We start from the raw sequence: 25813 nt of genomic DNA, 5'->3' as shown, positions 1-25813 counted from the left end.
TTTTACGTTTTCCTGTTAAAAGTAAAAAACCACAGTCGTTTTATTTGCGCACGTTATATGTAGGCTAAATGGTTTGTATCATTTCCAACTCGTACTGACATGTACAGAGAGCACGCTTTCCAGCTGAGCCCAAGGTTACGAATAACCGTAATTTCTGAAGGTTTGTTGATTTTTTTCTCTATCCAATTTGATTGGTTTAGTGACAGGCAGAATTGAATATAATGCATTTGAGACCTGCTGAGAATTGATACTTACCTTCAAAACCATTCTCAAGTTCAACATAACCTTTAAAAGTCGATGTAGGCCTAATTTACGTGGTAAAAGATTTCCAGAAACTGACTACGAACCAGCGACCAAATTACAATGGAAGATTATGAAAAGAAAGGATTTCGCCATCATGCTGGACGCTTTTGTATCTAATGTGCTTTATTTTATTAGATGAGAGAATTAAAAACTACTTGTGGTCGATTGTCGTTTGGCTATTGGCTTGGCGTTATTAGATTTTTCAAAGAGTTTGGCTAATCAAAGTTGCTGAACTGAAAGAAGTTTTCATGGGAAACTGACAAAGTTTGCCCTGTAAAACTGAATATAAAGTATAGAGATTTGGAACTCTTGTACCGGTAATTAATGTTTGATGCCGGTTGTGCGGTCTAACTTGCCTGTCTCTCATTCGGAGGGCCCGGGTTCAATTCCCTGCCAGGTCAAACAGTTTTACCTGGATATAAGGGCTGGTTCCAGGTCCACTCAGCCTGAATGATTACCTTTAATTGAGAAGCTATCTAATGGTGAGGCCAGGAATAACGGCAGAGAGGATTCGTCACACTGACCATGCATCACTTCATAATTTGCAGGCCTTTGAGCTGACCAGCGGTCGCTTGACAGGCAAAGGGCCATTGGGGCTGTAGTTTGGTATGGTTTAGGAGTGTTGTAAGATTGTAATTATACATATTTCATTTTTGTGATGTTTAGCCAAATTGCTGATTGCTTTCATTCATTCCTGGATTTTCCGTTTTTCTGTGTTGTAGGTTTTATTTTAATAGTCCGTCCAAAAACGGAGAATCAAAGTTCCACTGTACTTTTGTGTGAATTTCATGGGCTGGTGTAGAGTCTGTCTCGTAGTTGTTGTGGCATCATTCATGCTTTTTGAGGGACAACCTGTTATTAGGCCCCTAAAATTATAACGACAGTCAGACAAGTTGAACAGAAGAGCAGCATTTCTCACTCTTGTATAATGTGGTTAGAATAAACTAAAGCACTATATTCTGTTTGTAATCATTCAATAAACAATTACAGTTCCATATTCTATCATGTTTCTGTATCAAATACCTTTCTACAAAAACTGAGCTAGTTGGCTGCACAGTTTGTTCATGTAGCTGTGAGACTGTTGGTTTGAACCCCTCTGTTGGCAGTCCTGAAGGTAGTTTTCCATGATTTCCTATTTTTACTCCAGGCAAATGCTGGCGCCATGATCACCTTTTTCCCAGCCCTAGCCCTTTCCTGTTCCTTCGTTGCCAATTAACCTGTCTAGATTGATATGGCTAGCAATTCTTTTTCCATTACAAGATATCAGAATCATTCCGTATTGACGGTTTTCACTTTACATAGGTGAAAAATGAGAGTATCCTTCTAATTCAATACAATAAATATTCTGTCATTAGACGGAGTAAACAAATTCAAACATGTTTCGGCTTGTTTGAGCCATCTTCAGCGAAAAATGAGGGGAGATTTGAAATAATTTACATAATATAAGTTGAAAAAATGCTAAAAAACATAATGAAGGAGCAAATGATAAAACAAACAAAAGAGAGCCTAGACGGAAACAAAATTAGTACAAATATACAATATTTACATCAATATGCGGAGCAAAAAACAACTCACTGCGACAAAATTCAGTGAAAAGGTGTTAATTTAAAATAATAATTGAAACTAAAAACTGTGTTAACCTAAGAAAACAAAGGAATGAAAAAACAAATGATGCAGACGGAAATGAACAATAGTAGCCCATGGTGAGGTTATGGACCTCATAGTTTACAAAATATTGTTTAGTAACAATAACAAACAGGTTGAAATCACTGTCAAAAATCATCCTGGTATTGTTACTAAACAATATTTTGTAAACTATGAGGTCCACAACCTCACCATGTGCTACTATTGTTCATTTCCGTCTGCATCATTTGTTTTTTCATTCTTTTGTTTTCTTAGGTTAACACAGTTTTTAGTTTCAATTATTATTTTAAATTAACACCTTTTCACCTTAATTTTGTCACAATGAGTTGTTTTTTTGCTCCGCATATTGATGTAAATATTGTATATTTGTACTAATTTTGTTTCCATCTAGGCTCTCTTTTGTTTATCATTTGCTCCTTCATTATGTTTTTTTAGCATTTTTTCAACTTATATTATGTAAATTAGTTCAAATCTCCCCTCATTTTTCACTGAAGATGGCTCAAACGAGCCGAAACATGTTTGAATTTGTTTACTCCGTCTAATGACGGAATATTTATTGTATTGAATTAGGAGGATACTCTCGTTTTTCACCTATGTAAATTCTTTTTCCTCCGCAAAATATGGTTTAACCCTTTGGCACTCAGCCTATATGCAGCTGTTTGCTCGAAGACACTCAGACCAATTTTTGTGATTTTCCAAAGCAAATTACAAAAATTTAACACGTAAAGAGTTTAACACATTAAAATAAAATTAATCATGCTAATACAGGAAGCTATGAGCATTTCAGAAATGAATATACCTTGGACGTATTGTTATTGGTTAAGCCCCCAAAAAATATTAAATTTCGAAAATAATTTTTAAAAAATAAATTATTGTTTTGAATGACAGAAAAATTAGACATTGTTGCGTCTTCCTTATTTACTCTTAGACGTGGATGAAAAACATTTAATTCTGAATAATTTGATATCAATATGATGTGTGTGCTGCAATTCACTCGTGAAGTATTGCACAAAGTTATTCAGTGTACATGTAACGGTCATCGATGTCAGGGCCTCGCGGTCCGATGCACGGTGAGCAGTTACGACCGTGTCACTTCCCACATAACGGGAATCATTTTTGGCAAAAGAAGGTCATTATTACTGTCTAAATCATCTGAAAATTCATGGATATCGGCCTCATTCGGCCTTGAATATGGCCTAGCCATTACTATAAGAAGATGACGCAAGCACGTGCAACAACGGAGTTATGAAAAGGAGTAAAATTGTAGTTTACGAAGTGCATCGAACGCACGATATACCAAAGAAACGAAATAAACTATAAACAAAACTCATAGCAAGATCAACTTGTTGTATTCATAAGCCAATCAAAACAGATCCACGCAATAACAACTTCGAATAACCACAACATAAACATTCACGGTCAACAGATTTAATTTGTCGAAAATAAAAATATTTTGTAGGGCTGGTGGATATATCTGTTCAGTTAAACGCAAATTCAACGCTTTAATGTACCGTCACGATCAACGGTTACGATTTAACAGCTACGCAAATGACCAAAATCCGTAAATAAGACAGAGCCGATATATCGGCGCCGTGAGCGTTTTCGCCATAACCTCTCGCGCCGATAGATCGGTGCGCTGAGTGCGAAAGGGTTAAAGATGTATTCTAATTCTTTTGAGCAATATATTTACATTACTGATGTGGGTGGAAAAGTAACTTAAGCTAGCAGTATCATGAGAGTCAGATTGAAAGAACAGCCTACTTGGTGGCCATGATCGTTAAGACATCAAGTCTTTATTGTCTGACACTTTGGTTAGCTGGTTTGAGTCCCACTGTGGAAAAACATTCACCCTCAGAATGTTAGCTGGCAGGGTAGAAGAAATGGTATTACACTCTTCCTAATCACTAGACTGCATTCCAAAAATCTGGGCTCAATTCCAATCCTGACTATGAAGTTCATATGAAGTGAGGGCATATGCCACTGTTGATGGTGATTGTCCCTCGGATGGAGACGTTAAACCTTCAGCAGACCCATTGGTGTTATTCGACAGGAATAGACTATGCACTGATAATGGGTTTCATCCTATCCCTACCTTATCATCAAACACTACACAGTACATACCATGCAGTCATCCTACTGAACACAGAAACATATACAACGCATAATGTTCACCTCTGTGTTAAAGAGTAACTTACTCCTTGACCAAAGATAGTGCGGACAAATAAATGAAGATTACAACTGTTTGTCATCACGGCCAGCGGTTCTTCTTCTTCTCCTCCTTCTTCTTCTTTCCCTTTGTGCCGTTAGGCGTCGGGACATTTCAGCCATTTACTAAAGTTTCTTCTGTCGTGCGCCATTCTCTGGATCTCACCCAGGGTCTTCCCTCACTTCCTGATCAGTTCCAAGATGTACTCCTCCCATTCAATCCATGGCCTCCCTCGTGTTCTTCTTCCTGTTGGTCTGGCTCGCCACACCTGCTTCGCTTTCCTTTCATCTTCCATTCTTTCTAAGTGACCAATCCAGCCGAATCCTCTCCTCTCAATGACGTCCATTATTGGCTTCTGCTGAAGTTCATCTCTTACTGTGGTGTTTCTAATCTGGTCTCTTCAAGTTTTCCCGGGAACTTTCTGTAAATATCTCATCTCAGCGGCAACCAGGCGGCTCTCCAGTTTTTTATGCACTGTCCAACTCTCTGCACCATACAGGAGGGTTGGCAGGTACACGGCATGATATACCCGCATTTCTGTGTTTCTAATAATTTCTTTCTTCCCTATGATTCTGTTGTTTATTTCTGCCTCTAATTTTCCGTCCTCTCTGAAAATGGTGCCCAGATACTCAGTTCGTTCTACTTGCTCAATATCCTCATTGTTCCACTTGATTTGAAGCTGTACTTTTTCTCCTTTGGTGAACTGCATTACCTTGGTTTTGCTCGCATTCACTTCCATCCCACGGTCTTGGAAGGCATAAGCCCTTTCAGTAAGAGCTTGTTGGAGATCCTCCTCTTTCCCAGCCAAAATCAGAATGTCGTCTGCATAGACCAGGGATCGGACATATATTGGTCTCATGTTCCAGTTGCCAACCTTAATTCTTTTAGTTCTTCTTTTACACTGCTTAATGACTTGGTTCATGAAGATCACAAAGAGAAGAGGACTCAAGCTGTCACCCTGCTTCACTCCCTTCACCATTACAAATTCCCTAGAGCATTCACCAGCTATTCTCACCACTCCTTGGACTCTGTTGTACATGCTCCTAATGCGGCATAAGAGAGTCTTGGTTACCTTTTCGTCTTCAAGTGCTGCCCAAAGCTGTTCCCTGGGGACCAAGTCAAATGCGGCCTTTAGGTTGACAAATGCAGCTAGAACATCCTTCCCTCAACTAACTCGTTTCTCTATAACAGTTCTTAGTGTGCATATATGGTCGTGTTTTTGTCGACTTGGCCTGAAAGCACACTGTTCTTCTTCCAACTTTTCCTCTACTTCTTGTCTCAGCCTCCTCTCCAATATGCGAGAGTATATCATTCCGGCCACACTGGAAAGACAAATTGCTCGATAGTTTGCACAGTCCAGAGTGTTGCCCTTCTATTGATAGGAACAATAATGTTCTTCTCCCAATCTTCTGAATGCTCCATGCTTGGCATATCCTTGTCATCTATTTCACCACAGCCTCTTCTCCATACTTCATCAATTCTGGTGAAATTCTATCCCAAACAGCTGCCTTGCCCACCTTCATTTCAGTGATAGCCTCTCTTACTTCACTCTGCATAATTATCTCCCCTTCTTCTAGTTCTTCTTCTGCTCCGTTACCGGCGGCGTCTTGTAAATTCTGGTCTGCGTAGAACACATCCTCATAGTATGTGCTCCATGTATCAAGGATGTCCCGTGGCCTCGTTTGGATGTTCTGGTTCCTGTCTTTATTGTTCCTGATTCTCTTTCCAGTTTTTCCTTGGAGGGATCTTAGTATCTTCCAAAACTTCTTCTGATTATTTCTATATTCTGATTCCATTTCCTCACCAAATTCCTGCCAGTTCCTTTCTTTTGCGTCTTGTACTTGTCGCTTTGCTCCATTACGTGCTTCAGCATAGTTCCTCCAGTCCTCTACCCTTCTTGTTCTCATGTACTCATTCCAAGCTACCTTTTTCCTCCTTGACTTCCTCGGTCCACCACTTTGTTCATTTCCTTCTTGTGTTTACTGTAGTTTTCCCAAAGACCTCTTCTGCTACTTTGATAATATTCGTCTTAAATTCACTCCATCTCTCTTCTAAGTTCCAACCTCTCTCAGGTTCTTCTCTTTCTGTTTGCTGAAGTATTTCCCCCAACTTCTGAACATAATTCTGCCTTACCTCTTCCTCTCTAAATGCAGAAATTCTTATTTTCTGTAATCGAAGATGAGAGGGTGTGGGTGTAGCCTTGAACCTTGTTTTCATAACCAGAAGCCGATGTTCTGTACTCATTTCTGCACTGCGGAAGACCCTTACATCTGGTGCTGCATAAGTCATGTTCTTAGTGTAACGAAAGTAGTCAATGCAACTCTTTGCTCCTCGGCCTACTGCCTCAAAAGTTATTTTATGGATACTTTTATTGGGGAAGAAGGTGTTGCCAATCCTTAGCTCATTATCAATACAGAATTCCAGCATTCTTTCACCATTGGTATTGATGGTTCGTTCTGCTCCATGTTGGCCCATACATCCATGTCCTCAACGTAACCTATTTCCGATCCTAGCCTTCCAGTCCCCCATCACAATAACATGTCTACTTCTTTCCCTGGCTTTGTCTATAGCTTTTTGCATTTGAACATAAAATTGCTCCTTATCTACTTCTTGCATATCTTCAGTGGGGGCATAGATCTGCACTAGCATAATACTTTCTTCTAGTTCCACATCCACTGTGATAAGTCTGGAGTTAATAGGTTCCCATCCTGTCACTTTGCTTTCCACTGCTTCGGACATAATGATGGCCACACCTTCTTTTGCCCGTTCATTCCTGTTGACTCCGGAGTATCTCATTACATATCCCTTATCCAAATTTATTTGGCCATTACCTTTTCTCTTGGTTTCACTGACTCCAAGTATAGCAAGCTTGTACTTTTCCATTTCTTCAACTATTTCTACCTCCTTCCCTGACAGAGAGGTCACATTCCAAGTACCAATTCTCATATACCTTTTCGCGCCAGGTTGTTCCCTTGTTATCCATCCATGTTTCTCTGAATAGTTCATTTTGCTCCACGTGGGTTATTAGCCCTACGGAAGCTAGCATGATGAGGGGGCTGCCCTCTTAGCTGTCATGCCAGCCCGTTTTCTGTCGGGGTATCTTCCATTAGCCTTTGGGGTCCACTCCCTATCTGCAAGGCAGCAGTTTGTGGTTCGCAGTTCCTCTGCCTACTCCGCCGTTGAGGTGTTTACAAGGTTCCTTCTTCTGCCTTCGTAGCCATTGACTGCCAACTTCTGATGAATTTATGTACCCTTTCCTGCACAAAGGCTTCATCTGGCCTCCAAAAGGGGAACTCCTCCGCCCGTAGCCGTTGGCCCCCCTTCTGGTTGTCAGGTTTGGTAAGGCCGCCTGACCCTCGGCCAGACAGTCGCAGGTTGTACCGTCTACTGTCGCATACGGTAGCAGGATATTCCTGACCTGACCGGCGGCCAGTGGTTTCGTATCCAAATGCTTGGGCATTAGAACACAGATAAAAATATTGAAAGAGGATACCAAATTATTCACTTCTTTCTTGGTTTTTTATTTCTGTGGGATGGTACCATGCCATAGATTGTTCCAGTAATTTTGTGTGGCTGTTTCTAGCCTTCTGCAGGTCTTGGAAGGTAGATCCTTCAATGCGGGTGGGTGGCATCTACCATGAATGGGAAACTGCGTGTTATTGTAGTGGGGGATAGTGTTATTTATGATGTGTGAATTGCAGGAATACTGGAGACAGTATAAACACTCAGTCCCTGAGCCAAGGAAATTAACCATTTAAGGTTAAAATCTCCAACCCAGCTGGGATTCAAATCCGGTGCCCTCTGAACCGCAAAGCACTACACTGATCATTCAGCCAAAGTAAACTTGTGTCCTTACCCTGAGGTGGAGCAGCTCTTTTCAGGCTCACCCCTAATGGAGGTGAGCTGCATGTGCCATTTTAACGACATACCAGTCTTCCTCTATCTTTCATAGCATTTTTTCCCATCAAATGGGGTCTGCTACTCGGCTACAATTTTGCCATTTGGCCCTATCTAGGACGTTTCAAGGGTTGAGGCCTGCAGTATGCATATATATATTGTCTTCCATAATGTTGTCAATCCAACGCTTTGGCGGTCTCCCTCCTGCTCTGCGTCCACTTGAGTCAAGTTGGAGGGCCTTTGCTTTGCGTGACATGGCCATACCACGGGAGTCGAGCCTCTCTCACGTTCTCCACAATTAGGGCCACACCAAGTCTACGTTCTACTTCTTTATTTCTGATGTTTCCTTCTCAAAGGGCAAAATTCTACTCCATAGGGAGCAATGGGTCCTAGCCTTTTAATCTTCAGGTATTTGGGCATCTTTTTGTTGTAGGGGACATCAGTTACCTGTCTCCACTTGGGCCATGCTGTGTTAACCCTCATCTACTGTATATGTCAAAGGTAGCATTATTATCTGATGTGACCAAAGATCCAAGATATTTAGAATTGTTGACTTTTTATAAGATCTGGCTTTTGATGGGAATGGTGCCATTGGTTTGGGGGCCACATTCTGGATATTCTAATGTTTTGATGTTGTTGAGTCAAGGCCCATTCTCATCCAGTCTCTTTCCAGTTTTGCACCTGGTGCTGAAGTGCAAGGCTGCACTGTTGTGAAATTACCACATCATCCGCATGTAGGTGTGTCCAAGGATGGGGACGCTGAATGTTGGCTGTTGCCGTATCCATACAAAGGTTGAAGAGTTCGGGTGAGAGGGATGAACTTGACGAACACAGAAGACAGTGATGTTTAAAGGCAGTGATAGCCCAGCCGGACATCGACTCGTGCTTATGATGTTATGGTACAGAAGTTGGATCCACCCTACACATACCTGTGGAATTCCATAGCTGCGAAGTGCTCGCCATATGAGATCGTGTAGGACCCGATCGAAAGCTTTTTCCGGGTCTAAAAATGCTAAATGGCATGGATCGCATCTGTGGTACCACATCCTCTGACAAATCTGATTTGGTGTTATGGCAACAATACTTCTTAGTCTGTTATCCAATACTCTTTCAAATATCTTGAGAGTATGACCTCCTGCCATTCTAAAATCTGGCAGTACCGGGAATCAAACCTGGGCCTCCGAGGATGGCAGCCAGTAGTGCTAACCATTACGCTATGGAGGCAGATGTGACCTCCACCTGAGGTGGTGTAGCTCTTTTCAAGCACAGCGCCACAGTAGGTGAGCTGCATGTACCATTTTAACTGCATATCAGCCCATCTTGCCATTCTGAAATTTCTGGCAGCACCAGGAATCAAACCCAGGCACCCAAGGATGGCAGTTAATAACACTAACCGTTATGCTATACAGGTGGATACCTTGCCTATAATATCACATCTCACAGGATTCCTCTTTGACATATACAATTGAACGAAGAGCAGATTTTACATATAGCTAAGAATTACTTACAAATCAGGTTTAGATATTCCATCCATCCTTGTTGCTGCAGCCATATCCCACGATCTTCAGCAGTCCTTTTTATTGTGACATAGGAAGCAAAACCCAGCTGAGTGATTATGTTCCTAAGGTATGAGAGACGTGGTCTTCCTCCCGACTTCTTTCCTAGGACCTTTCCTTCAAAGACATTCTGGAGAAAGGTGTCATGTCGTAGGATGTGTCCAGGAAATTTAGCTTTCCTCCACTCTGTTGAATAAATTAAGGTCCGTTTCTCATCAACGTCATTCAAGATTTGGATATTAGTCTTTTTTCTGTCCAACTCATCCCTGTCAGTCTTCTCCAGAACCACATTTCCACAGCTTCTAGTATTGATTGTGCTTGTTTAGATATTATGTCATATAATTATTAATTTTCTGTATTTTCAGGAATACAAAGAGTACTAGGAAAGTTTTGCAGTGTGAGTGAACGCTTTAGACTTTTTCAAAATAAATTCCACCACAATCAATACACTTCTCCTTATGTCGAAACCAGTCACTGAACCAACGCTGCCGCTTTTCTTTGGTTGCATTTTCACACTCTTGATCCCATGCTGCCAGAAGCCCCTCATCGGATGCAAAATGCCACCCTTTCAGCTTCATCTTAACTTCTGGGAAGAGTGCGAAGTCACATGGGGCAAGATCAGGACTGTATGGAGGGTGATCAAGCACAGTCAACCGTGATCTGACAAGAAAATCCATTGTTACATTAGCATGATGTGTTGGAGCATTGTCATGATGCAAGAGCCAAGTATTGAGCTGTGACCTTGGATGGAGATGCTTGAGAGCCTGGATGACCTGAGGCAGACAAGTTTCACTGTACCACTTTGCAGTAATTGTCCTTTGTGTTTCTAGCACAACCCGAGTCAGGATACCCTGTTTAGTGAAGAATACTGCAGTCATCCTTTTCTTCACTGACCTTGACTTTCGCACAGTCACAGGAGTACCTACCCTCATCATCAAACAGCCACACCTTGTTCTGGGATTTTGTTGGGACATCGTAATAATAAAGCCATGTTTCATCACCTGTAATGATGCTGCTGACATTACACAAAGTCCCATTTTCAAACTGTTTTAGCCTTTCTCGGCACCATTTCACTCGATGTGCCCTTTGTTCCTCTGAAAGTGAATGGGGCATCCAAAGTGAATAAACCTTTCTAACATGAAGATGGTCATGTAGAATTGAATGAATAATTGGTGCAAGGATGTGGAGGGTCTCATCTACCTGCCGATATGTCAACCGCCTCTTGCTGCAACATTTTCCACACAGCTTCAATGTTTCCCTCAGTCACTGATTCAGACGATCGCCCAGAACGAGGATCGTCTTCAACCCCAAAATTTCCCCTCTGGAACTCTTTGTACCAGTGGAAAATTGTTTTCCGATGTGGGCAGTCTTTCCCCAGCACAGGAGTCATTTCCTCCACGCACTGGTCAACAGTTAATCCACAAGCAAAATTGTAGCAGGTAATTGCGCGATATTCACCTTTAGATCACACTGACATGTTAACTTGCTTTCAATCCCACTTATTATTTAGCTTATGGCTAGTACATAACTCTACATACAAATATTCAAAAATATAACAAACAATATAACACCTTAAACAATCAACCAATCTCTAAAACAGTTCATACCGGGCGAGTTGGCCGTGCGCGTAGAGGCGCGCGGCTGTGAGCTTGCATCCGGGAGATAGTAGGTTCGAATCCCACTATCGGCAGCCCTGAAAATGGTTTTCCGTGGTTTCCCATTTTCACACCAGGCAAATGCTGGGGCTGTACCTTAATTAAGGCCACGGCCACTTCCTTCCAACTCCTAGGCCTATCCTATCCCATCGTCGCCATAAGACCTATCTGTGTCGGCGCGACGTAAAGCCCCTAGCAAAAAAAAAAAAAAAAAAAAAAAAAACAGTTCATAAACTCAAATCTAAGCTGTCCAACCATTGTACAACCCCGTCAGAAGCACACACAAACTCCTTCAGCTGACCAGAGTATGATCTCCTCGGACATTCGGTGACAATATGACGGATGGTCTGTTTCTTCTCACCACAGTCGCACTCAGGGGAGGAGCGCATACCCCACATATGCAACAATGACCCACATCGTCCATGATTGGTACAGACTCTGTTGAGAAGAACCCAAGTTCTTCTGGGGAGATTAAAACCAGGTGGTGGGTGTTGGCGACTAAAGAGGGTCTGCCATTCATCTGGAGCTGTGTTGGTCCACTCCAATTGCCATTCATCAGAACCGTTAAAGTTCTTATTGATGAGTTCCCTTGCAGTCTGAATGGGTGGTGTCTTCATGAATGGGAAGACTTGGGTTCATTGTTATCTTCCTGAACTCGCAAATTAGGTTTTATGTCTGCGAATCCTTGGAGGTGTTATGTGGCTCAAGACTGGCAACCAGAAAAGAGGAGTAGATCTGACTGCGGCACGACAATGCGCATCGTCTAATTCAGAACAACATCAATATTCTTAACATAAGGGCTATTCAGCCAAACAGAAGAACAATACTCGGCTGAAGAGTATACTAGTCCCAGTGCTGACGACCTAAGAGTGGATGCTGATGCTCCCACTGCTTGGTAACAACTGGTGTGAAGGTCGCGCCTTGCTGTCTTCTAGACCGGTTTTCATCCCTCACCATGACAGGGGTGTGTCCATCCAACCGTTTTTGCGTATTGCAAAACTTTCCTCGTGCCCTTTTTAAGATTAAAGACGGGTTATTTCAGAGATCCAACTTAACAATGTAATTTGTACTTATGGTTTTTTAATATATCAGGAGTATGATACAGAAGAGTAGAAGAGACAAAATAAGGAATGAGAAAATCCGGGAAGAAATTGGAGTGGAAAAAATGAATGATAGAATTAGAGAAGAGCCGACTAAGATGGTTTGGGCACATAAAGTGAATGAGCGACGAAAGAATGCCAAAAAAAGTGATGGAAATGCAAATCCAAGGAAGGAGAGGCCGTGAACAACCACGATTGAGATTGAAGGATACCATCCAACGTAGCATTATAGAAAGAAACCTGGACTGGGACACAGTGTTGGAGGAGGAGTGGTGGAAAGACCGAAGAAAGTGGAGAGGAACCAGATTTACCCCTACCCGGCTACAGCTGGATAAAGGGAAATGATGATGACGACGACGACAATATTATTAGTCAACCTTGTTGATTTTGCACCCACTTTTTACAAATTTGTCTAAAATATGGTTTATTTTACTAATGACTGTGCAAAATGAAGTGCAGTATAAGCAATTCCTAAATCTCCAGCTATTTTAATTTTATGAGGATTATTGTCCACTTCTTGTATAATGTTTACTTTCTCATCCAGCATTCAATTTCTCTGTACATTCTCCATGGCCGACTGATAGCAGTGTATAATTTCTGCTGATAAAACCGCGTTTTTATTACTCAGAACGGCAAATGTCAGCTTTCACCATCATTTTAATGTGTCGTTTTCGTAACCTGCTTACAGTTAAAACGGAACCGTATCCTATGTCGCGAACACGTCCTATAGACTTTATACTGTAGCTTTGTGCTCCATGGTCACTTCCCATGCATGACCTTCACAACACCACTGCACCCCCCTCCCCCTAATATCTGCAATTGAAGTCCCACTGTCAACAATGCTGACTCTAATTTATCGCATTTCTAATTCACCTGAATTTTGGTAACAACAGGAAATTCATATGACTACAGCATTATTTTTAACTCTGTTATGTGCACTAATCAACTGTCTCATAATCTTTCTCTTTTATTTAAATGCCGTGCAGTCACTTCGTTACGCTATTGCACTGCTTCCCTCCGACATCTGCAGCTAGAGTCCCGCCTCCAGCAAAGCTGATTCTTAATGTATCGCATTTCTAATTCATCTCTGTTTTGATCAGAGGAAATGGATATGTCATTAGCATTATTTTAACTTTGTTATATACAAATAAACTCCATTTAATGAAATTTAATGCCTATAACATTGAATTATGTATAAATGAATTACATAAAATTAAGGTTTAATTAACATTTTTTAAAGTTATATTTTGCTGGGACCTACAGAAATTTACGTATAAAACAGAATTACACAGAGCTGAGTTACATATAAACCGGTCCTAATTGTATATTTTTTATGTCCATGCCTAGGTAAGGTGCTTTTCTTTTTTTTTCTTTTGTAATTGCTCCTTATGCAGTTTGATTTATTGTATGTTTTCTGCCTTTGATGATTACTCTTTTCGTATCAAGGTACAGAAAACTATCAGAATTCACCAACCTAATTTCACAGAAGAGAAGAAAAACTGTTGACAAAATTAATGATTTAGTATATTTCAAGAGAAAGGTTTAAAATATATATATATACACTACATATGCTCTGAAATTACCTACAGTGGAAAATTTACACTGGAAAGGAAGCTATAGAAATAGCCTTCGACGTTTTTTCTCTAAACTATAAATAATGTAATAATAATTACCAGTAACTTGTCAATCCTGTTGCTCGGTTTGGAGCATAGGGATGAAGTTAAATCCTCCATTATGTTTGTTGCTTGCTGCCTCTTTTCTTCCCTCAAGGCGAATTTCCTCTTCCTCAGACCTCCTCCAAGTCTTCGTGCTCCCTACGGATAACACATATTAGAGCTACCTTTTAAGTAGATCCCAGCAGAAAATCAATTTGCTAGCAGCACCATCACCAAGATTTCAGTCCCATAAGCTGATGACCTGTACACCTTAAATCATATCAGAGAAAGTGAAGTTAAGTCAGCCAGGTCAGACTTCAACTACATTTCTAAAATTGTTTTGAATTTTGTGTTTAATATCATTTAATTGTTAAAAATATGGTGTGATTTTCCTATGCCCTAAAATATTTAATTTTGAAGTATATATTTATAATTTTTCTCCATGTTTTAGGTCAGATGCGTTCACTGCGATTATTCTTTAATGATGCTGCATGTACCTGTGGACAGTTGGTAGTAGCTTCTAGAGAAAGTCAGTACAAGATTTTACATTTTCACCATGGAGGTCTTGATCACCTTGCCAAAGTGCTTCAAGAATGGAATTTTCTTCTGCATTCACCTCAACCTTCCGTAGATGACACTCTTCCTTACAGGCATTTCATGGTGTGTCGGTAGGTTGCAATTCTTCCTTATTGACATATTTTCAAACAATGGCAGAATGCAGGCAAAATTAAGCTAGACCAAGGAAAATATTGAGAGAAAAGTCAGTCTATGACTAAAACATGGGAAGCATACTGAAGAGTAAATTAGAATGATGCAGAAATCAGAGTGAAGAAAAAATCATGTATTGGGTAAATCTGTAGAATGGTACATGCTCATAGCATTTTGAACATTTCGGTGTTAGAAAGAGTTTCATGTGGTATACTAATACTTTCTGTTTTTGTGTGTTACCCATGATAGATCTACTATGTAGAGTTGTAGAAAATGAGTTCTGCGTGGAAATAGTGTTTCTGGACCCATGTTCATGTAACATATTTTCTTCTTCTACGCGTGAGGAATGTGTCCTGAAAATTTGGTTGTACCTTATTGTTACACCCTTTCTTCTTCTTCTTCTTCTTCTTCTTTTATGACCACATAGGATCACTTTAGTCAGTCCGTCGTTCAGGTCTCTTTGAAGGGATTGTTCGGGCTTTGCGGTCCTCCCAGTACTTCTTCAGACGCTCCGATCTTCGTGCCCTTTCCTCAGTTGAAAATGTGCGTGTTGTTGGTTTGTTTTGTGTAAGGGTAAAGCGGAGGTTTGTATTCTTGAGTTTTGCATTCAATTTTATCTTATTTTTGGTGTCTTCTGTTGTAAGGCCTATTTCCTTCAGATCCTCTCTTACTTCTCTGATCCATTTACATCCTGTTGTGGTATTTTTTGAGACGAGATTGTGTTGTACTAGTTGTTTCAGAAGTCTCGAGTCCTGCATCCTCATGATATGTCCAAAGAATCCCAGTCTCCTCTTACGCATAGTATCTGTAATGGGTTCTAGCTCTTTGTACACGACTTTGTTAGGTATTAACCGCCACTGTCCATCTTTCTGATATTTTTTGTTGATACAGGTTCTTCCAATCCTCCTTTCAATTTTCTGAAGTCTGTCAGTCTTTGATTGTTTATTCAGGTAAAAGAGTGTTTCTGCTGCATATGTAGCTTCCGGTTTTATAACTGTGTTGTAGTGTTTTATTTTTGTATTTATTGATAGACATTTCTTTTTGTAGATATCCCATGTTAATTTTTGTGCTTTAGCTAATCTATTTGTTCTTACTTGGATTGAGATTTTTTCATTTAAGTTATGTGTTATTACTTCTCCAAGATATTTAAACTGAGTTACTATTTTGATTTTATTACCATTTATGGTGACTTCTTTTAGCTGTGTTGGTTTTTGGGGCATAATTTCTGTTTTTTCAAATGATATTTTGAGGCCAATTTTATTTGCAATGTTTTGAAGTTCTGATATCTGGGTTTTTGCTTCTTTTATGTCCACTGCTAGTAATGCTAAATCGTCAGCAAAACCCAGGCAATTTGTTTTGATTTTTCGGCCAATCTTTATTTTGGGGGGACATTTTCTAAACCATTCCCTCATTACCATTTCTAGAGCACAGTTAAATAATAGTGGTGAGAGCCCATCTCCCTGCCGTAGTCCAGTTTTAATTTCAAATGTCTCTGATGTTTCACCCCTAAACTTCACTTTTGACTTGGTATTGGTGAGAGTCAATTTTATCATGTTTATTAATTTGGGGTGTAGTCCAAGGTGTCTTAAAATTTTAAACAGAGATTCTCTATGGATGCAATCATAAGCTTTCTTGAAATCTACAAATGTTATCACCATATCTCTGTTTCTTCTCCTGTTATAGTCCATTATCAACTTAAGACTCATGATCTGATCAGGACAGCTCCTCCAGGGTCTGAAACCTCCTTGATATTCTCCTAGTTCTTTCTCAAGTTGTAAACTTATCCTATTAAGGATGATTATTGAAAATATTTTGTATGTTATATCTAGGAGAGAGATTCCCCTGTAGTTATTAGGGTCGGTTTTGTCCCCTTTTTTGTGCAGAGGATGAATGAGGGCTGTTGTCCAGTGTTCTGGTAGTTCTTCTTTAATCCAGATAGAGACAAGTTGTTGATGGAGGGCAACTTTTGCTGAGTTTCCTGCATATTTCCAGATTTCCGCAAAGGTCTGATCTTCTCCTGGCGCTTTGTAGTTTTTTAATTTATTCAGAGCCTGGTAGACTTCCTTTATTGTGGGGGGATTGATGTTTTCTGGTGATGTTTTTATCGGGGTGTTGGTGTCCAAATGAAGGAGTTCTGTAGGTTCCTCACAATTTAAAAGCTTGTTGAAATGTTTAGCCAGAATTTCTGCATTGTCTTTATTGTTATGGGCCAGCTTACCATCTTCATCCTTCATCAGTAGGGTCGGGGGTTCATATTTTTGGAGCTGCTTTCTGAAGGTTTTGTAGTAGTCCCTTGATTTAGTTTTACTGAACTGTTCTTCAATTAACTGCAGGGTGTCCTTATGATGTTGTCTTTTTATTCTTCTTAAGACTTGGGTAGTTTCTTTTCTCTGTTTTACTAACTTTTGATAGGATATTTCTGTCTTTTGGGACTGATGTAATAGCCATGCCTGATGTCTTTTCTCCACTGTTTCATCACATTCACTGTTCCACCATTGGTGTTTTTTACGTGGTTTAATTGGAGCTAGGTCTTCTGCAATTTGTTTAAGGTTGTGTACTAAATCTTCAAGTTTGTCTGTGATTTTTATTTTTTCAGTTGCTTTCTGGTAATTTTTGTTGTTGATTAGCTGGGTAGGATCTATTTTTCTTTTAGTTTTAAGGGCTTGCTTTTGTTGTCTCCTCTGGGGAGTGAGTTTAATTTTAATTTTAACTACGTAGTGATCTGAACCTGTGTCTATTCCTCGGAGGACTTTGACGTTATAGATCTCTTTGTGGTGGTATTTGTCCATGCAGACGTGGTCCAGTTGCCATTCTCCTTTAGTGTAGTCAGGGTGTTTCCATGTTTTGAGTTTTTGAGGTTTCCTCTTAAAACATGTAGATTTTGAGATTAAATTATGGTTTCTACACAGGTCAACTAGTCTCTCTCCATTTTTATTTGTTTTCTTGTGTGCTGGCCATTTTCCGATGATATCACGGTATTTTCTTTCTCTGCCTAGTTGAGCGTTGAAGTCGCCTATTAATAATTTTATATGGTGTTTGGGGATGTTATCTATGGTCTGGTCCAATAGGTCCCAAAATTCTCCTGTTTCCTCCTGGTCTTTTGAGGAGTTGTTTTTATCATTAGTGGGAGCATGGGCATTTATTATAGTATAGATTTTATTAGATGCCTTTAAGGTGAGCGTTGAGAGTCGTGGAGACTGTGATTTGAATTCTTGAACTGAGTTTATTATTTTAAGGCTGACCAAAAATCCTGTTCCAAATTGTGGGACATTCTTCATCACTCTCTTCCCGGGTATACCTTTATAAAGTCTGTACCCTTGAGATTCCAAGGCATCCTGGTCAGTGTTTCTAATTTCCTGTAATCCCATGATAAGAATTTTGTGTTGGTCCATTATGTCGGTGATCACTTTTAGTTTACCGGTTTGCATGAGTGAGTTTATGTTGTGTGTAGAGAAGTATGTTATCTGCTTTGGTTTGATTCTTGATTTTGTCTCATTCGTGTATGTAGTACTGGGGTATTTCCGTGCCTCCGACTTCACGGTATCTTTCAGGTGGCAGCCCACCGTATCCGAATGCTGCCTTCTCTGAACTCTTGGTTCAGCCGGTGGAGTATTCCTTAAAAGACCTTCCATGGTTGACTGTCAAGGTGTCACCTGTGTGGGACTAGGTCCCGAATTACAACTCTGGATGTGATCCAGTGAGGTGATAATGAGGCCGCTCCTCTGGAGTACAGACGCCTTGTGCAGCCGCCCCTAACCTGGAGAACAGACGCTGCATAATGGATTCCAGTGGCATTTCCTCCACTGTGGGGACCATCACCCCACCCAAAGGAGCTCATTCGCCCGAAGCCGTTGGCCCCCTTAGGGAGTCAGGTTATTTCCCGCCGCCCAACACTCGGCGTTGGCAATTTTACAGCTGGGTGCCAGACCAGCAAACCCTCCTCCTTTCTCATTCCGGACTTGGGACCGGACAATGGCGGAGTTTGTTACACCCTTTATCGAGAACAAATAACACAATTCAGCCCAGAAAAATGTCCAGATGGAATAAATATGGTACTTGTATTTATCACTGTTTAATTCTTGCCTCTGTATTTCATTATTTAAATTTGGAGTCTTGAAACCTTCTTGCTACAGTGTTTTATTTTATTTTCTCATCTTCATCACATGCGATTCTTTATTTTCCCATCCTCATCCCACAGGGGCAAGTTTAGTCATCATATATTTTTCTGTTACCACAGGCCTGAGGTGAGTCAAGAAGAACTCCATCCTGAGGAAGGTTTGGTTGCACCAGTGGGTCAGGAAGCTTGGTTAAACTTGCTCAATGAGGAGGGCCAGTTGGAAGATGATCTCATTCTTCGGAAGGTAAATTTTATATCTTACTTCACTTAATTGAATTTCATTTAGGAAGGCAATATATTTACAGTGAAACCTCGTCAATATGTACCTCATTAAGATGTTTTCTCACTTAGCATTTTTTAAACTCAAGTTTCGATTCCAGTCGTATTAAATTTATATAAAAATCTCTTTTCTTATGCCACAAATTTTTTCATTATAATTTTTTTATTTAGCATAGTGAAGGATATAAACCCTTCTCTTACACTAAACCAAGGTTAACAGCTACATGAAACTGATACAATTAAAGTAACTAGGAAATAATATGACTACCAATGATTACAGTTCAAAGTTGGCTAGGTTTGAGTTTACCAGAAAGCACTGCTGGTGACAGGGTCCATAATACTTACCATATATACGTTAATAATCCCTGCACCCTGATTTAGTGAGGGGAAATCTGACTTTTGTTTGTTTGTATTGCTTTGGTATATATTTATACTGAAAACCGTAAATACTACAATACAGTATTTATAACATTTTGAAGCAACTCATTGTGTCATAATCATTAGAATAGCCCAGCTCCATTTCAAAATACACTATGTGATCAAAAGTATCCAGACACCTGGCTGAACATGACGTACAAGTTCATGGCGCCCTCCATCAGTAATGCTGGAATTCAATATGGTGTTGGCCCACCCTTAGCCTTGATGGCAGCTTCCACTCTCGCAGGCATATGTTCAATCGGGTGCTGGAAGGTTGCTTGGGGAATGGCAGTCCATTCTTCATGGAGCACTGCACTGAGGAGAGGTAGCGATGTCGGTCGGTGACGCCTGGCACGAAGTCGGCGTTCCAAACATTTCCAAAGGTGTTCTATAGGATTCAGGTCAGGACTTTGTGCAGGCAAGTCCATGACAGGGATGTTATTGTCGTGTAACCACTCCGCAACAGGCTGTGCGTTATGAACAGGTGCTCGATCGTGTTGAAAGATGCATTCGCCATCCCCGAAGTGCTCTTCAACAGTGGGAAGCAAGAAGGTGCTTAAAATATCAATGTAGGCCTGTGCTGCGATAGTGTCACACAAAACAACAAGGAGTGCAAGCCCCTCCATGAAAAGCACGACCACACCATAACACCCCCGCCTCCGAAGTTTACTGTTGTCACTACACACGCTGGCAGATGATGTTCACAGGGCATTCGCCATACGCACACCCTGCCATCGGATCGCCAAATTGTGTACCCTGATTCGTCACTCCACACAATGTTTTTCCACTGTTCAGTCGTCCAATGTTTACGCTCCTTACACCAAGTGAGGCGTCGTTGGGCATTGACCTGCTTGATGTGTGGCTTATGGGCAGCCGCTTGACCATGAAATCCAAGTTTTCTCACCTCCCGCTGAACTGTCATAGTACTTGAAGAGGATCCTGATGCAGTTTGGAATTTCTGTGTGATGGTCTGGATAGATGCCTGCCTATTATACTTTACAACCCTATTCAACTCTCGGCGGTCTCTGTCAGTCAACAAACGAGGTCGGTCTGTACACTTTCATGCTGTACATGTCCCTTCACATTTCCACTTCACCATCACATCAGAAACAGTGGACCTAGGGATGTTTAGGAGTGTGGAAATCTCGCGTACAGACTTCTGATACAAGTGACACCCAATCACCTGACCACGTTCGAAGTCCGTGAATTCCGCGGAGTGCCCCATTCTGCTCTCTCACGATGTCTAATGACTACTGAGGTCGCTGCTATGAAGTACCTGGCAGTAGGTGGCAGCACAATGCACTAAGATGAAAAACATATGTTTTTGGGGGTGTCCGGATACTTTTGATCACATAGTGTATACTGGTGTCTAGTCTGCATTTCCAATTTGCACGAGTAAAAAATTTCTGTGGTGCAAACGAATAAACAAATCTGTGGAAATTCATTACTTTCCCTTTACAATTGTCTGGGAGATATGCAATGTTAGTTCTTTTTTAATGAAAACTGAAGTTATTTACAAAAACATGTGTGGAACATCCACATAATTTAGCTTCAACATCCAAACTAGTTCTTTTCAGTCACATATTTGAATGTCTTGTTTTTAGTTTCTGGAAACTTCGCTTCTTGTCCACAAAATGCTCAGTAGATACCATTTATCTGTTCAGGACAAGCTTTATTTTTCCTCCAATCACTTACTGCAACTCTTCTCCTCATTGTACTTTCTTCCCACTTTCCTTTAGCCATGAATGACCTACAATGAACTCACACAGGCCTTCCTAAACACAAGCTACTACTTAAACTGACACCATGGAAATGGGTAGGCAAAAAAAAAAAAATCAACTTCAAAATTTCTTGTAGGCCAGAAACAATGTACCAACCCAGACACATCTTGATACACTTGAACCTTGATACTCGGACCCTAACTTTTCGCCAACAAGTTTTGAATAAAATATGCAGGGATTATTCCTGTATACCTAGTCTAGCCATAAATAATGTCACAAATTTTGGATTGGACTGTAGATGATGTACATATTGATCCCCACAGGGAACTTGGTAGGTGTACTAGTTACCAATTTAAGGGTCGGGGGAAAAAACCAGGTAAGTCACATTTTTTCTCGAAATTGAGATATTGTTACAGTCCGCTTCAGAGTGATCATGCGCATCTATTGTCCGACTCGTTGGCTGAATGGTCAGCGTACTGGCCTTCGGTTCAGAGGGTCCCGGGTTCGATTCCCGGCCGGGTCGGGGATTTTAACCTTCATTGGTTAATTCCAATGGCTCGGGGGCTGGGTGTATGTGCTGTCTCCAACATCCCTGCAACTCACACACCACACATAACACTATCCTCCACCACAATTACACGCAGTTACCTACACATGGCAGATGCCGCCCACCCTCATCGGAGGGTCTGCCTTACAAGGGCTGCACTCGGCTAGAAATAGCCACACGAAATTATTATTATTATGCGCATCTATTGAGAGGTCGGAAATGGAAAAAAAGCAGGCGAGTTAGGAGAAATAAGCGTTCAAAGTTTCGCTGAAAGGGGAAAGAACTAGGAAGGTCAAGCACAAAGAGGAAAGAAGCAGGCAAGTCAATGATGCCTCAGCTGGCCACGAGAGGGCAGAGCAAACATCGCAGCGCTATCTGTCTTGACTTTGTTCTCTGTGCTTCCCTCCATTTACTTGATGTGTTGTTTTTGTTCATCCACGAGGTTATGGTTGTATTGTGAGCCGTCAGAGTCACTACAGCCTCAAGGACTCCAAGAAAACATACTTGCTGGAAGATTTAAACATTAAGAAAATGTTCAATTTTTTTTTTAAAGAACTTCATCCTACCACGGCTGTGTCTTATGACACATATCAAATGATTTTCAACAGGAAATTTAATATTTCGTTTGGCCATCCTCGAACAGACATTTGTGCAGAGTGTGATGAATTCTCTGCAAAAGTCAAAACTCTGAAGACAGCGAATGATCAAACACAGATTGATCATTTAACGAAGATGAACATTCTTCATAAGAAAAAGACTCAAGCATTTTACGACCGCAAAAGGAATAGTAAGCTCTCGGCAAGGAAAAATAAAAAGAAGGTGGCTATCTGCATAGACTTTGCTAAAAATGTATCCCTGCCACATATAGCAACCAATGACATTTATTATAAATGACAACTGTCTATGTATTCGTTCAATATCCATGTTCTTGCAGCAGGCCAATCAATTTTTTATATCTGTCCAGAATGTATTGCAAAAAAAAAGGCCCAAATGAAGTGACCTCATTCCTGTTTCACTTCATCACACATATCATGGATGAAGGCACTGAAGAACTCTCAATTTTCTGAGATTCCGCAGGTGGTCAGAATAAAAACTATACTGTCTTCCGCTTCATTCATTATGTAACACACAATCAAATTGCTGACCTGAAGGACATCAAACTTACATTCCCCGTGCATGGCCATTCGTACTTGGAGTGCGATAAAAATGTCGGCTTATGGAATCTAAAACGTTGATGGGAACACCTGAGAATTTCAAAGAAATGGTGAAAGCGTCCAGATGTAAACCATCCCCTTTCACTGTGGTCAGCGTTACCCAACAAATGGTGCTAGACTGGAAGACGATGTTGGACTCAAAATATGCTACAAAATGCCCTTTCAAAATTCACCCTATTAAGGTAATAGCTTCTGCATCCAGCCACAGCCGTATGCTGCAGTATCGCACGACTTACTACGGAGGAATGCAAACAGGGATTATAAGGGCACCACGACAAGGTCTACCATTGAAGGATGGGCTGTTTGAACTTCCCACTCCAGTTTATAATGGTAAGTTTAACTTTTAAAAAATCACTTGTCTCCTAAAACATCAATTTGTCGCAGTCTACTGAGATATTTCCGTTCTTTATTCTAGGTCTTCTCCCGATTTCCAAAGAAAAATTCAAAGATATACAAAGTCTGATGAAGTTTTGCAGTCCTCATGCTTGCAAGTTCTTCAGTCAGCTTCCTCACAACTGGATGATGCGAGTCTGTTCCACTTGACTTACCTGTTTTTTTCCACTTCAAACGTGTACTTTGATAGGGTTTTGTGGAATTACACCATTGTGGGAACAAACACAATGCCTAGAGCTCTGATTCCATATTTTCTGAACCCTAGTTGTTTTTTTTTCTGGAAATTAAAATAACTTAATGTGCTGATACACTGATGTCACAACAATTTGAACATTAAAATTGCTTTTTCTCAAGTTTAAAAATTTTTGACTCCCCTGCTTTCCCCCCCCGACCCTTCAACTGATGAGCCCAAATTAGCACACTGGGGTTAACTAGCCCGTAACATAAAGGTAACTGCATTACTAACTTGATGAGATGATGATGATGATGATGATGATGATGCTAATAATAAAAATAAAGATAACACAACCCAGCAATTTCACTCTCTTTTTTTGCGGCAAGAGGTGTGATAGGTGATCTTAACTAATTTTGGGTCGCTGAACACGAATCTGTTGTCTGTTTGGACGTATCACGTCACGTTTTCTCACAATAGGTATATCAAAATAAGAGATAGACCTGAATATCGCATATAAAAAGTACTGAATAATGTTGATAATTTTGGAAATATTTATAATTTTTTGTATTATTTTATATATTTTGAAATAGTTGAATATTGTCTTGAATTATTATATACAATGAATAATTATTGAGTATAAAATACAATGAAATATTTAGCATTTATTGTAATATAATACTGATTTACACAAAAAGACATAAAGTAACAACTCTGAAGCAATGAAAGCAATTTATTTTGAGAATTAAACACGATTTACAAGCAAACAATGTGAATTTTGTTCAGTATATTTATGAATTCATGAATGTGAACAAAAAACTTTAACGGTCCTAGATGTTCCCTTGGGATAAACGCTTGGCTGCCCAGCGTCTGACTGCATCAAGTTTGTCTTCTCTTTTCAAACACCAACAGTAGTTGGCCATCATTGCTTCATCTTACCTCCCCTGGTATCTTCTTTCTGCCTCCTTGATGTCCTGGTGGAACCTCTCTCCCATCTCTTCACGAACAGCCCCAATATTTTGCGGAAAGTGATTGAGATGAGAATGAAGGAAGTGCAGTTTCAGACTCATTCTACACCACAACACTTTCATATCATCCAACATCGTTTACAATATTATTTCGTATTGTTCATCCATTACATTTCCTAGGAACTTCATTATGACGTCTCTTATTGAATTCCATGCAACAAATTCCATGGCATTCATCGTCTGTTCAAAGTTTCTGTCTTTCAGAAGTTTTCTAATTTGTGGTCCATTAGAAATGCCTTCCTTGACTTTTGCATCAGATAAATGTGGAAAATTGCTTGCAATGTACTTGAAACAGGGGCTACTTTTGTCCAAGGCCTTAACGATCTGCTTCATGATTTCCAGTTTGATGTGTAGCGGTGGCAAAATAAATTTTTGTGGATCAACTAAGGCAGCATTTGTAACATTCTTCACACCAGGTGTCAAAACTTGCCTCTTGGGCCAGGAAGGTGTAGACCAGTGTTTGTCCCTAGCTCTGCTGTCCCATTCACATAAAGAACAAGAGAATTTAGTTCTTGTTATCCTAACAGAATACCACACACCTTCAAGTCGCTACACAAATCTTGCCGGTGCTCATGATACTTGATTTTATCTATACGAGTTTGCATTGTGATATAATTTTCTTTTAGTGAAACGGAATGTGCCACAGGAATTGAAGCTAGAATGTTTCCGTTATGAAGTGGTACAGCCTTTAAACAAACCACGGTCACTCTAACAACAGCCGATTTGCTGTTATCACAAAGCAGCACTGTGGCGATATGACATATTTTCAGACAGTAAATGGCAAATAACGCGGAAACTAGATGTGATACAATAGAACCAATGACATTTCTGTAATCAGGAGACCTTATTTAGTTAAAATCACGTATCAGATGCTTTGCTGCAAAAATCATGCTGGGTAGTGTAATCATATTTGAACAATAATAGTAGTCACAATTAAATCAAAAGTAAATATTTCTTATACTGGACTGATTGATGAACCCATCTTGTCTAGTATGAAGTTTCAGACCCGCACAGTACTTGCTTTGAAGGAGAGGGAGTACTGTTTGGTGGTATGTGCGGGGATGGACAAGATGTACTTGTTATGGAGCAGATGTTGACTTGATGAGTCTCTTGAGAGCTTGGTAAACCTGGATGTTAGGTCCTGAGGTGTAGACTTATTTAGATTGTTGTGTATTTGACACTGAGCCTCCTTGGCTCAGGC

At 40.4% G+C, this 25813-nt stretch overlaps 1 protein-coding gene across 1 annotated transcript in view; it reads left to right on the top strand.

The window, feature by feature from the left end:
• The window catches only part of TBC1D16 (TBC1 domain family member 16), a 122291-nt gene that overhangs the window by 35064 nt on the left and 61414 nt on the right, over nucleotides 1-25813 (top strand). The window contains exons 5-6 of the mRNA XM_067149936.2: nucleotides 14468-14684; nucleotides 18962-19085. Coding sequence (XP_067006037.2) covers nucleotides 14468-14684; nucleotides 18962-19085 — 341 coding nt within the window. The remainder of the gene's footprint in view (nucleotides 1-14467; nucleotides 14685-18961; nucleotides 19086-25813) is intronic.

This window comes from Anabrus simplex, chromosome 6 (assembly GCF_040414725.1).
Source record: "Anabrus simplex isolate iqAnaSimp1 chromosome 6, ASM4041472v1, whole genome shotgun sequence".
Lineage (NCBI taxonomy): Eukaryota > Metazoa > Arthropoda > Insecta > Orthoptera > Tettigoniidae > Anabrus > Anabrus simplex.
The sequence above is the reverse complement of the archived record's forward strand: the minus strand, read 5'-3'. Positions and strand labels throughout refer to the sequence as shown.